We start from the raw sequence: 12,725 nt of genomic DNA, 5'->3' as shown, positions 1-12,725 counted from the left end.
TGGGCCTTGTTTTTGTGTTTTTTCTTCTGCTTGCCTCTTTCCAACCTTCCTAAAAGTCAACTGCTGGCCAAACCCCTCTTACACATTGTTTAGATTTCTCACTGGTCATACTCAAGTATTTGTGCTCAGCAATGACGTGTTTGTGTTGGTTGAGGAATTTTGTTGTGGTGGGTTTTTCTGTTTCTTTTTTTCATATGATTTGTGAAGGACCCCACCAAAACAGGCCACGTTCAATGAGACTTTATGCAAGCCATAGCCAAACCTTCTTGACTTTCTGAAATGTTAGTAGAAACTTGCTTTCGAAGTAGCAAATCTAAAATAAAGTTTTCCCAGCAAAGAAGCCCAGCTATTCCTCACTACTTGTTTGTGATTAATTCTAGGCGTTCTTTGAAGAAGAAGATGGGAAGGAATACATCTATAAGGAGCCCAAGCTGACAGGCCTCTCAGAGATCTCCTTCAGACTTCTTAAACTTTATGGTGAAAAGTTTGGGTCGGAGACTGTAAAAATTATCCAGGATTCTAACAAGGTGGAGTTACACTGCATCAACAAGCTAACAAAATGCTATTAGGAGTGAACATCAGAGTCACATACTAGAGAGGGCACTGACAAACGTGACAAAAATATCGATTGTATTTTAATACTGTTCAGGGCCAGGGGCTGCACTGCTCTAAGCATTGTGCAAATGGAGCACAGAAGGAGGAGCTTTGCTCTGTGGAGCTGAAGCTGAGAGATAACAGATCATCCCTTCCTTCTACCAGTAGAAAGAGAGGAGCGAGCCCCATATTTCAGCGTCCTCCAGGCACGTTGCATCCAATTGCCCCTCACACCCTCATGCTCTTCTGTCGACATGTTGCACAGCTGGATAAGTTTTGGTGCTGATCTGACTCCAAGGTGGAAATAACTGAATTTGGAATTATGAATGGAAAATTGCAATCCACATCTCACGGAACCCTGTTGTTGGGAGGCAGTAGGAGCCAGTGCAGAGGAGCAGATGATTTGAAGTGGAGTTATTTGTTGCTTTGGCACTGCATGTCTAAAAGAAAATCTTTTGTGACCTTATAGCTGTAGCTCCTTCCTTTTTCTATGGAATATCCATTAATGCTCCCTGCAAGGGCTGTTCACATGCGTCTGGGTTACCAAAGGTGATGCAACCGTTGATATGTCTGGGTTACCAAAGGTGATACTGGTGATCCCGAAGCTTGGTTTGTGCAAGCCCTCAGATTTGCTTGCTGTGGCCCAGTACTGGATGAATATTAGCACATGGCCTGGAACCAATAGGGCCATATTAGAAGGACCACGTATCTCAGGCACATGCTGCATTGATGGGTGAGGTGATGCAGATGGCTACATGTTCCAGATGCAGCTTATTTGGCACCAGATGAGATATTTCTTGTGCTACACCTCCTTGTCTTGTCTGTCTGCTAGCAGGTGGTCTAGACATCACAGCTAAGGTCAAGGGGAGTGTTTTGTGTGTCATCCACCTGCATACAATGGGGCTGGTTCAGCAAGGAGTCAGTTTAAAACAGATCCCTGGAGATAATTAAGTAACTGTACGTTGAGTTATTAACATCGGTTCCTCTAGTGAGTAACCCTGTTATTTCACAGGTCAACATTAAAGACCTTGATCCTAAGTATGCCCATATTCAAGTGACTTATGTGAAGCCGTATTTCGAAGACAAAGAAATCTCTGAAAGAAAGACTGAATTTGAAAGAAATCATAACATCAACAGATTTGTATTTGAAACTCCTTACACTTTATCTGGAAAGAAGCATGGCAGTGTGGAAGAGCAGTGTAAAAAAAGGACCATTCTAACTAGTAAGTACAAGCATCTGAACATGATACAGTATGTATCAGGGACTATTTTTAGACTATTTTAGTTCACGAAAATATCCCTAGAGAGTCGGAAATTGTCTGAGCTACTTAATCAGAATTGTGATACAACATTCTGGTTGGGAGGGGAATTTACCTTATATTTCTGTGTGCAAATTTTTACAAATTAATAAGTCATACTGGTAATTATAGGCATGTTCAGGATTTCACAAACACGGAATAAAATCCTGAGGGCAAGGATCTGCTTGTGTATGTTCTATGAAGAGCACTCATATTCGCTTCATGACTTCTCAATCTATAAACTTCCTTTGCTGTTTCTGCTAGCTTTGAACTCCTTTCCATACGTAAAGAAGAGAATTCCAGTTAATTATGAACATCAGGTTAATTTAAAACCAATTGATGTCGCTACTGATGAAATAAAAGACAAGACAGCAGAGCTGCAGAAACTCTGCTCTGCTGGTGATGTTGACATGATCCAGCTGCAACTCAAATTGCAAGGCTGTGTTTCTGTGCAGGTAAGGCTTGACGTCCTTTCAAAATTACATTTATTTACACATCTCTGAGTGAGTCATCTCAGCATAACACATTTACCCTCCAGAAATCATTAACTACCTCGTCTGCAGCAAGGCAGCAGTCAGTCTGCCAGCACAGCTTGCCCTGCCACATGCAGTGGTACATTAGCGGGTGGCACATGGTAATTAGTATTTTGTCCATTGATGTTTACATTGTCAAGTCTAAGTGTAATTATACCTTAGTTAGCCATGGGTGAATGCTGAAATATACTTAATTCTTAAAGATTGTTCTGTAAATATCAGGCACAAATAGCCTTTTTGTGAACATGATCTTTCTCAAGCTGGATAAACGACCTTAGGACTCAGACCATAGTGCTTTTTCAAACAGAAACAGGGTGAAAGCATGAGGAAATGAATTGAATCTCTCTTTTAATCTCCATTTATCTTTTGGTCTTAAAAAAACTAGATAGAGAAACAAATACTCAAGTTTTGAAACTTCAGGGGCCTCCGGTGACATGAGTCATGCAGGGTTGGTAGCATTGAAATAGTATGCTAAATGTTTTTGTAAAAAAATAATATATATATATTGCCTTCATAACTGCTTTTAGCAAATCAACGGAAGTTCCAACATAAATTATTTATTTCGGTTTTGATTCTAGGTTAATGCTGGTCCCTTGGCCTATGCCAGAGCTTTCTTAAGTGACAGCCAGTCCAGCAAATATCCCACTAAGAAGGTGAATGAGTTAAAAGAAATGTTCAGGTAGGATTTCTAATGTGACAAAAACCTGCCAGCTGGCTGGAACATGGTACCTGCTTTGCTTATGTTTTGCCTGTCTCCAAAATCAGCAGATGCTGAATGCTCAGATGTGCCTTATAAAGATGCAGGTTGGATCTTATAAAGATCTGTGGGTGCTCAGACATATGAAAAAAGTCAATGTAACAATATATGTCAAGAGTTCCCATGCTTAGGGCTGTGATCTCCATAGGAAGATTTGATTGACTGCCTGCTTCAATAATTTGTGTGGGTATTTGAGGTTATAGTGTGAAAAAAGTGTGTTTGAAAACCTTGTGTTCGGGGATCTTTCATATTGTGCATTGTTTCCCAGTCTTTCCAAAGGGAGATTTTTTCCTTGATGATGATGAACTTGAAATATTTTAAAGCAAATGCCCTTCCAGTTTATGGGCGATGATCATTCTTGTTTCTTTTGCTAATTTTTGAAACTATACGACTTGCACAAGCGTTTTTACAACTCCTGTCCCTTAGGGCAGGTTTTACCTCCCACATGAAAGTGTCTCCCAAGATCACCACATTACTTTTTGGACGTCTCAGGAGAAACTGGTTGCCCACCAGCTTCTGCATTCGTTACGGGGTGCTGGTGACCCCCATTTTGTCTATTGGTTACTGTATGGAAGGAGCAGCATTGGGGCCAATCCTATTTTCCTTCCCTATATTAAGTAACCTAGCAAACCATGAAACAAATAAGAGAACAATCCCTGCAATCCTGTGCAGGGATGCAGGACAGTGAAAAGGCTGTTTTACTTTCTAGCCTTGCAGTGCAACCAGAAGGACAAACACAAACTCTATTTCATGCAAAAAATCTAAGTCATGCTTGTATTTTCATTATATTCTGTAAAAAGGGAGAAACATGCATGTGAAATAAACTGAATAACCATAACGGGCTGGGGAGAAGGTGCGAGAACACTGTGTTGCACTGGGGGTGTGTGTGTCCCATCTGCTGAGGGTCCAGGCTGGAAGGAGCTCCAGCAGAAAGCTCAATCCTGTGTTGCAGTCGCTCCCCATTCCCCGATCCACTGTGCCAGCAATGCTTCTAGAATGTGACTTGTCCCAAACATTGGAGAAAAGTGGGGAGAGAGAGAGAGAGAGAGAGGAAAAAAAGAACAGAAATATTTGCCTATCTGGTTGTTTGTTTTAGCAGAAGACTGGGTTATTCAAATGCCCAAAGTTCATTCCTTTCCTCCCCAGGAAGTTTATACAAGCTTGTGGAATTGCTCTGGAGCTCAACGAGCGACTCATTAAGGAGGATCAAGTGGAGTACCATGAGGGCCTAAAATCAAACTTCCGGGACATGGTGAAAGAGCTTTCTGACATCATCCACGAACAGGCACGTACTGCATCTCAGGAGCCCACAGAGGTGGTTCTCCGTGCTTGAAAATGAGCTAATGCTGAAAACTCACTGAAAACTAATTGAAAACTTGATCACTTTTCATGTCATTTAGCGAAATATATTATTAAAAGGCGAGTAGCTGGACATGAAAAGTAAACTAAGCACTTGGTGGATTCTTAAAAGCGACTTCTGTTGATGGAAGGTCTCAGCCTGGTGTTGGTGTACAGTGTGCTTCAGGTTGGAGTCTTTGCTGACACAAACCATTAGTTTACTAGCTGCTCTGCTCATCAGAAATCCTGTGACACATTTTTCCTCATGTTTTCTACATTGTAACAATCCTGTGATAAGTCACAAGTCAAAATTCTCTGCCAAAATTTCCATTTCCTCTGTTATGTCCAGCTTAATTTCCTTTTTTTATTATTATAATTTTTTCCCTAAAGGATGTTATATTTTAATTTTGGCCTGATGCCAATACACTATTTATAGGCACTATTAAAACATTTGTGCTCATTTATCTGACCTATATCTTAACGTTTTCTTGAGTCTTTCTAGGAAAATAGATCTAATAGTAGCATCAGAGATGTGAGAGATCCAAACAACAGTTGCACATCTATCTGGTATTGTGCTGTGAAATTAGATGAAAACTGGCTTTCTGAAGTGATCTCTATACTTCTGCTCTTTAATTTTGCCATGATTATGACAAAAGAAAGCTCAGTGTAGATTTACACTATCAAGCACATAAAATGAACAGTACAGGCTGCATTGTGGTTCACAGTACTTGAAATTCAAAGCAATGTTTTCAGAATCTCCCAGTTACTCAACCTACAGTCCATGTGTGACTATTAATTAAAAATGCAACACTTTAAATCACTAAAAATATATAGGCAGATTCCACAATAAGGTGAGCAGTTTTGCACATTAATGCAAAAATATGCAAGTGGCAAAATAATACAACTGCACCAGGTTGATATTTGTAAGTTAGGTTTGTTTACAATAAAATAATGTTTATTGGAATCAAATGAAGTCTTGCTTTGGAAGATTACAATCTAATTTCAGGGTAACAGTATGTGCAGTTTTATGATGGGGCTGAATTTTGTTGTAGGAGTATAAGAGAGGGTCCATTTGAGAGTGACTGCTTCATCCCCCTTTCATTAGATTTCTCTACTATTCTGCTTATGACCACTATTTTCTCAGTGTGCAAACTATGAATTTTGCACATTCTGCACACTAGTGTTTTTCATGTACATTACCCACCATGCATACAAATTTCCTTCAGCAATGTCGGTTCATAGGAGTTGCCACCTGCTTACTCTAAGTTGTTCAAAAGTAAACCTTTCCAAGACATTTAATTTGCATGCAGCTGTTAAAACGTTTCTGGTTTCTGAATTCTGCAATAGTCAAATCAAAACCAAATCGCTCAGTTCTGCACCGTTGCAGTACAATAGTTAAGGTTATCTTAGAACAAAGAAGCATTGTTAAATCACACTCCCTATTATCCTGTTAGATTTGCAAATTCACTGTCATGTTGTCTTTGGTTAACGGGCAAAATATTATAACAACTGAAATGTCCATGTGAAGGGCTCACTGGGAAGGACGTACTTTTCACTTTCTTTTTGTATTAGATCAAAAGCCAGATTAAAAGATCACATTTATGAGCACCATTCTTTATGGTTATACAAATTATGTAGATAACTGCTGACTTGAACTTTGTATTGCTATCAAATGACCTAAGTGTCTAACAAATTACACTTAATGGAACATGTTTTCCTCTTTTGCAAAATTACTCAGTCAAACATAAGAAGCGTATTGCATTAATTTAGGGTTGTCATTGCAAATAACATATGTTTTTCTAAATATTGTCAGTGCCACAAAACAACATGGGCAGTGTACTTAGGGTGAGCTGGCAGGGCAGATGTGTAACTCACTGGGTCAGCCTGTGACCTGTCTACAGATGTTTTAAGTTGGGGAAATGTAAACACCAAAAAAATGGTAAAACTGCAGCAGAACAGTTACAGGAAGCCTCAGAGAGTGGTGGAAGACTGGATGTCCAGACGCTGTTTATGATGGCCAGTGATCTCAGTTTCACTAATGTAAATTCAGGCTAACGAACTTGTTGACTGGCGAACCACAGGGTGAAAAACAAATACACAGTTGGCTCTAGAGCAGCTCCACCAGTGCTGTAAGACCATCCTTCGGGTTATAAACTACAAAATCTCACCACATGGCATGGATGTAGTGAGTGCTGTATTTAGCCGCACATACTCCAAATAAATGGTTAAAATTCTGTTACTGCTAAGATATAGTAAAAAATTGCTATATAGAGAATTGTTTCTTTCCTATACTGGATAGCTGTAATTAAAAATCATCTAATAGTGCACAGGACAGTGTATATATGAATGCTACAGAAATTTCTAAATTACTCTTCTTTCTCATTTTTATTATGCTGCCTTTGCGAAACAGCTTTGAAGACAAGGTTGGATATCTCTTTTGCATACCTTTTCAAACAGCTTGATTATAGTAATGAACTGATAGTGTTACTGAATTTGTGACTATTTTGTTTTGTCTAGATCTACCACGAAGATACAATGCATTCGCCATGGATGCACGACTCCCTACATGTCTTCTGTGCAATCAGCGGAACATCTAGTGATGGAAGTTACTGTTCACTTAGACCCACTGCTGAAATATAAACATATCAGTCATATTTTACAGAGCTTTCTCAGGAATACTTGGAACTGTAAAAAGGATGTTTAAAAGAGTCCATGATGAGCAAAGATTCAATATGTTTTTTTTCAAAAAAGGTTGCCATGCTTTCAAACAGGGTGCTTGCTTATTTTGCTGAGCAACATTGAAAGTGCCTGGACATTGCACCACTGTGCTTGTTTTCTACTCTTTTTTTTAAGCTAAATGTATAACAGGAGATGGAAAGGCAGTTATCTAAGTGTGTATTGAATTGCTGAACTCTGAATTGAAACGATAATGGTACTATGTAAAGTTGTACAATGGAATATAATAAAATGTAAAACCACTTTGTAAATAGAAGAAGCATAGAGTATATAGAAATTAGCATTTTATTGTATTTGCTGCTAAAAGCTTTGTTGGACAGGGAACATGAAGGAGAAATCATAGTTGCTAGTAAGAGACCTTCGCCTTCTAAAAAGTGACCTGAGGTCCAGATGCCCAATTGCATGCACACAAGGAGAATAAACTCGCCCTGGTATGGAATAAGTAAAACCTAATTCAGAAACGATAATTTTTGTACAGCCTCTGAACAAATAATTCTGAAGTAAACTCCATGAGAGCTGAGATTACTATAGCTGATTTCAATTTTGGCTTCTCACGGCTGCAGGAGGAAGGGTTGTAGTCACAGAGGACAACCCAAGAGCTTTGGCATTTGATAATGATTTTTCTGCTTACCACTCATGGTCTCACACAGATATAAACTCTGAAGACACCTTAAACTGAGTTGAGAATTATGAAGTGCTTCAACACCTTTTAGAAAAAATCTAAAAATCTGTGAGACGTGCTTTAAAAAAATGCAGTTTGTCAAAATAACTCATACAAAATTGAGGGGTTTTTTTAACCACATATGACGTGCATGTTCCCTTCTGTTAAACACATCTGTTTTCTGAAAGCCCTTTATTTTTATCTCTCAGGTCTTTGGAGAAAATGTATTTTCCCAATTCTTTTATTCCTTCTCCCCCTGCTGATCTTTAATACAGTATCTCTCTTTTGTTTAATAGGACATTTGTAGATGCAAGAAGAAGAAAACAGATCAGTAATTCTTTTATCCAGCAACATTTTTAACATCTGTGTTTTTCAAAATCATGTCAATTGTAAATAGGGTTCCAGTAGTTCATATGGGAAGGGTGGGTTTTTTAAGGATATGTAACAAAATGTCATAATAAAAGGACTCCAGCTGGGTGTTCAGCTTGGCAATAGTGTCTATAAAATGTTAAGCTTCTGATTTCCGTTACAAAAATTATCTTCAAATAGTAACTGGACGACATTCCAAAATGTTTCTTGTGTGTGATTCTAAATACCTAAAATTAATGGTCTGCTGAGAAAATAATGTTGTGATCCGTGAAGTCACCTATTAGCTGTTGTAACCAAAACACGGATATGGCAATGTAACAAACAGATCACATTCCTGCTTGTATGTGCTTTTATGCCAGGCAGGCTCTAAATTTAGCTTAACAGAAAGAGGAAGAGAGACCAGTGTGTTTAAATATGGTCACTACCTTATTGATTTTTGTCTTTCAACAAATAATATTTAAAGGCACATAGTGAGAGTTTTCCAAATTACTAAAAGATTATGAAGCTGTGTAATAGTGGATACATTTACAAAATTATTTTTTGAGTTAGTTAAACTCTAAATATCAGTACTAAAGGTGTATCTTGAATACAGTCAGCAATGATGAGATCTGGACATCCAAAAGCTCTTGCTCTGTAGCTCTTTTAAATACTACAGCAACCTAATAGTTTCCCTAGAATTGTAGTGAAATTGTTATTCATGTGGTTTGATGTCTTTAATGTACTGAAATAACATTGTTGGGTGAATTTTCAATTCATTACTTTTGCTGATATTCCAGTGAAATTCTTACATCTTCAGATATCTTTAGTGGTCCAAGATGAATTTTTGTTTGAACTTCTCAATTTATTGTTGGTATTGGCGCCGTCTTGTTGTTTCAATTTAATATACTGGAAAATTGTCTCAATAGTTCAGGAAAAGAAAAAGAAAATATTTAATACCCATCCAACTTGAATATATACAGTCAGTACAGTTCAGAATACAGACTTACATGCAGTTTTGATGAAGAACAAAACTGATCATGCCCTAAGGATTTATCTTCTGTCCTGCAGGTAAATAATTTGACTGAATTTTTCATAGAAAAATCTCACAAGAAAAAATTGTCCTTTTCAGATGGGTTGTGAAGACTCTTAACAAACCAGCCTTGTTTTTTCTTTACATTTTCACCAATCTAGAAATGACAGGGACTGGTCATTAGATATTTTACAGCTGTATCTGGACGACAGCACCAAGAAGGTGTTCCCATTCCTCTTCCTATCCTTTTCCTTCATAACTGACTCAATTTAAAGAAGCCCTCCAGATTTTTTCTTATTTCTAGTTGAAATAGCTTAATTGACAGATATACCTGGGGAGCGTAATGTATATGTGCCTGTTTTATGTAGCCGGTACTCACATTGCGTAATTCCTATTTGCTACCTTTTTTCGAAGAATATAAATGTTCCTTGTTCATTAACACTTTTGTTTTTCTTATACTGCCTAAGGAATGGTGGGAGATTTTCATCTGTAAAAATTAGTAGGCATATATCAAATGATGATCTCACATGCCCTCTTTATATCCATATAGCTACACACATATATATTTCATATATACACCTTTAATTCCGTTTGCTGTAAAATTGCTGTATTAACATGTCAAGCCTCCAGAAGTGATGAATTGGCAATTTTGCAATCACACAATTATTTGCATAAAAGGTGAAGAAACAGGACAAAGTATCTGTCAATGAGGATTAAGAGCACTTGGCTACTCTCATTATCAGGACTGTTCTGGATGTGTCAGAGACAGATGGTTTGCAAATACGACATACAAAGTACCACAGGGTCTGCCAGCACTTTATGTACAAGAACATGCTTTTAGAGATTTATACATCTAGACAGAGTAAGCAAAGTGTAAACATTTATTCTCTTATTTGCCTTACTGCTTTTCTCTCTGCAGAGATTAGAAAGTAGTATGTTAAGACAAATAACTTCAGAGTTATGTTTCTTTTCCCAAAAAATTTGGGATGCAGAATTTACTGCATTCAGGGGTATGTTTCTATATACTACTCAATGTTCTAAATTTCTTCTGATAACTGAAATTTTCATGAGGTAGGTCAACAATTGCAAAAGCATGGATGTGAGGATACTTGTAGTGTGTAACGTGTTTATTTTGTTCCAGAAGCCTTTTGAACATATACCACATGGTATTTTGATATAGAATGAGAGTTTGCATAAGCATGACACCTTTTATCTCAAAGTAGATAAAACATGTTCATTTTCCCTTCTTGTACAGACAGAGCCCCACGGACTTCCCAGCAGGCTCCAGAATGACCCTACAATGTGATGTAACACAGCCCAAAAGGAGTGGAGGAAAACCTAAGTGGAAATCATGGGCTCAAAAGTCTCATAAAAATGAAACTACATGTTATTCAGTCTACCCACTTGAGGGGAGTAGCATGTAGTTTCATTTTTATGAGACTTTTGAGCCCATGATGTTCATTGAGCTGAATTCTTCTAATTAAACCAGAGGTTCTTACTGGATTTAGGAATACTGAGTACAGCTAATATGAAACCACAGACTGTAGTACTTAACCTTTAAATAATATGCTTGTGTCAAGCAATGGTGAACCACTCATGATATACACGTAATATTTCCACTATTCTGGATGTAATTTACTCTATTTTCTTGTAAATTTGACACCTGCTACTACCTATTCATAACAGAAGTGCTTTTATTGTGTGTGTTGTATGTATGTGTGTTGTACAAGTCCTGTTTAACCTTCTGTGTGTGACAACAGACTGGTACATCCTGTTTGCCTTGGTTGTTGACTGATGTACCTGTGACACTGAGTAATACACAATGCTACTCCAGAGCTTCTGAGACCAGCAATCCTATATTACTGGTTTTATTCTTGTTTGTGTTTCTTGAAGAATCAATGACTTGGACAAGAAACCAGAGCAAAATCACATTTCAGTCACTTCAGATAAAAGAGAGTTTATTCCAGGTCAAAATAAAAGACTACAAAACCAGGAAAAATGAGCATTGTAATACACATGTTTTGATTAGGGTGGGGTTTTTTTCCCTTCACAAAACAGGGTGAGTGATCTGAAGCTAATACCAGTGTAAGATTCATGGGACTAAAACCCAGTCAAATGAGCTACCACATACACTGCCTCCAAAGATGACTGTAATAAGTCTTCAAACAGATAGGTACACCAAACGAAACTGCTAATAGTAAAATATTCAGCAGCAAATATGAGCAGCTGATTCAGAAATACTGAAGGAGGACAACACTGATGTGCAGCATTTGCACATCCAGCTTGGAGGATCCGAAAACATAATTCATTGGGAAACCAAAGACAAGCACAGAGGTGCCTACAAATTTATAAATAGAAATAACGTGAATGAACAGTGAGGAAATGTCATAGCAAATCACCCTGCTTTCCTAAAGAATATTCAGTAAGTTTGTGATCAGGTTTTTGCTCTGGTTTGTATTTCCAGTTTTCAAACCCAGACTAATGCCCTTTGGGAATGTACTTACTGCTGCTCTACTCCAACTAACTCAAAAGACTAGATTCGGTTGCCAGTATACTAATATATATGTGTATACTAATATATATATATGCCAAGCTCAGGCAGTTGTATTGGCTATTATATGATGTGATGAAGTCAGGTATAAGTATTGCTATTTACCTCACCAGTGGATAAAGGACAAACTGCATTTTCTGCTGCTGTTTTTACCTCTGAGGCTTCCTGTATGGGGCTCTCACAAGCCTTGGCCAAACAGCTGTAGAACCAGGTTCATGCCCTGCCTCTGCTGATTGGTGAAGGAGTTATTCCCTTGCTGAATAAACAGAGGAATTAAATAGACCTTGGCATTTAGGGAACTGTGAGCAGGAGAGTTGATGCACAGACTTGCAATAGCAATTTATTGGAGAGGGTTACATGGTTCCATATCTACCCTAAAGTGCTCTTTAAAGGACATAGTTTTTATTCTGCATAATTTCTGATTTCTGGTGATGCTTGGGCAGCAGCTCAGAGAGAATTTGCAGAGTTCATGGCCATTTTGAACACACCTATCACAAACCTCTGAATGTTCCCCAAAGAACAATGAGGTCGAAAAGGGAGAGGCCCCATGAGTCAGACCGGGGTTTTTCAGCTCATGATTTTGGATTTTTGTGCTTCAGATCCAGATATATTCTAATTGGCTGAGCTCTTTTTTGAACTGACCCCAGCCATTTTCTGAAGAGCCCATAATTATGTCAGGTGAGGCCTGAAATATTGACACAAGCTGCTGCAAAATCAGAAATGGTACAGAAGGAATCTCGCCATCAGTGTGTGGCAACTGAGTACTCTTCTGGTCCCAAAAGGGACAATTCCCCGCAGCATCATGCTGCTAATTACCGCGGCCTCTTGTTGGACCTGGTGATCATGCAGCCACACCATGCATCAGCATCGTTTCTTAAT

The 12,725-nt window shown here is 38.2% G+C and overlaps 1 protein-coding gene across 8 annotated transcripts in view; it reads left to right on the top strand.

Moving 5' to 3' along the window:
* DOCK11 (dedicator of cytokinesis 11) overlaps positions 1–8,423 on the top strand; it is an 80,155-nt gene extending 71,732 nt beyond the window's left edge. For 7 of the 8 annotated variants that reach the window (XM_065077647.1, XM_065077645.1, XM_065077648.1 and 4 more), the window contains 6 exons: positions 381–527; positions 1,607–1,817; positions 2,157–2,347; positions 3,004–3,104; positions 4,329–4,467; positions 7,038–8,423. In XM_065077647.1, coding sequence (XP_064933719.1) covers positions 381–527; positions 1,607–1,817; positions 2,157–2,347; positions 3,004–3,104; positions 4,329–4,467; positions 7,038–7,160 — 912 coding nt within the window. In that variant the 3' untranslated portion in view covers positions 7,161–8,423. Of the gene's footprint in view, positions 1–380; positions 528–1,606; positions 1,818–2,156; positions 2,348–3,003; positions 3,105–4,328; positions 4,468–6,930; positions 6,944–7,037 lie in introns of all 8 variants that reach the window. The other variant, XM_065077646.1, reaches the window with a different exon arrangement.
* The last annotated feature ends 4,302 nt before the right edge of the window (positions 8,424–12,725 follow it).

This window comes from Columba livia, chromosome 12, assembly GCF_036013475.1.
Source record: "Columba livia isolate bColLiv1 breed racing homer chromosome 12, bColLiv1.pat.W.v2, whole genome shotgun sequence".
NCBI classification, from domain to species: domain Eukaryota; kingdom Metazoa; phylum Chordata; class Aves; order Columbiformes; family Columbidae; genus Columba; species Columba livia.
Note: the sequence above shows the minus strand (reverse complement) of the source record. Positions and strands in the feature narration are given on the sequence as shown.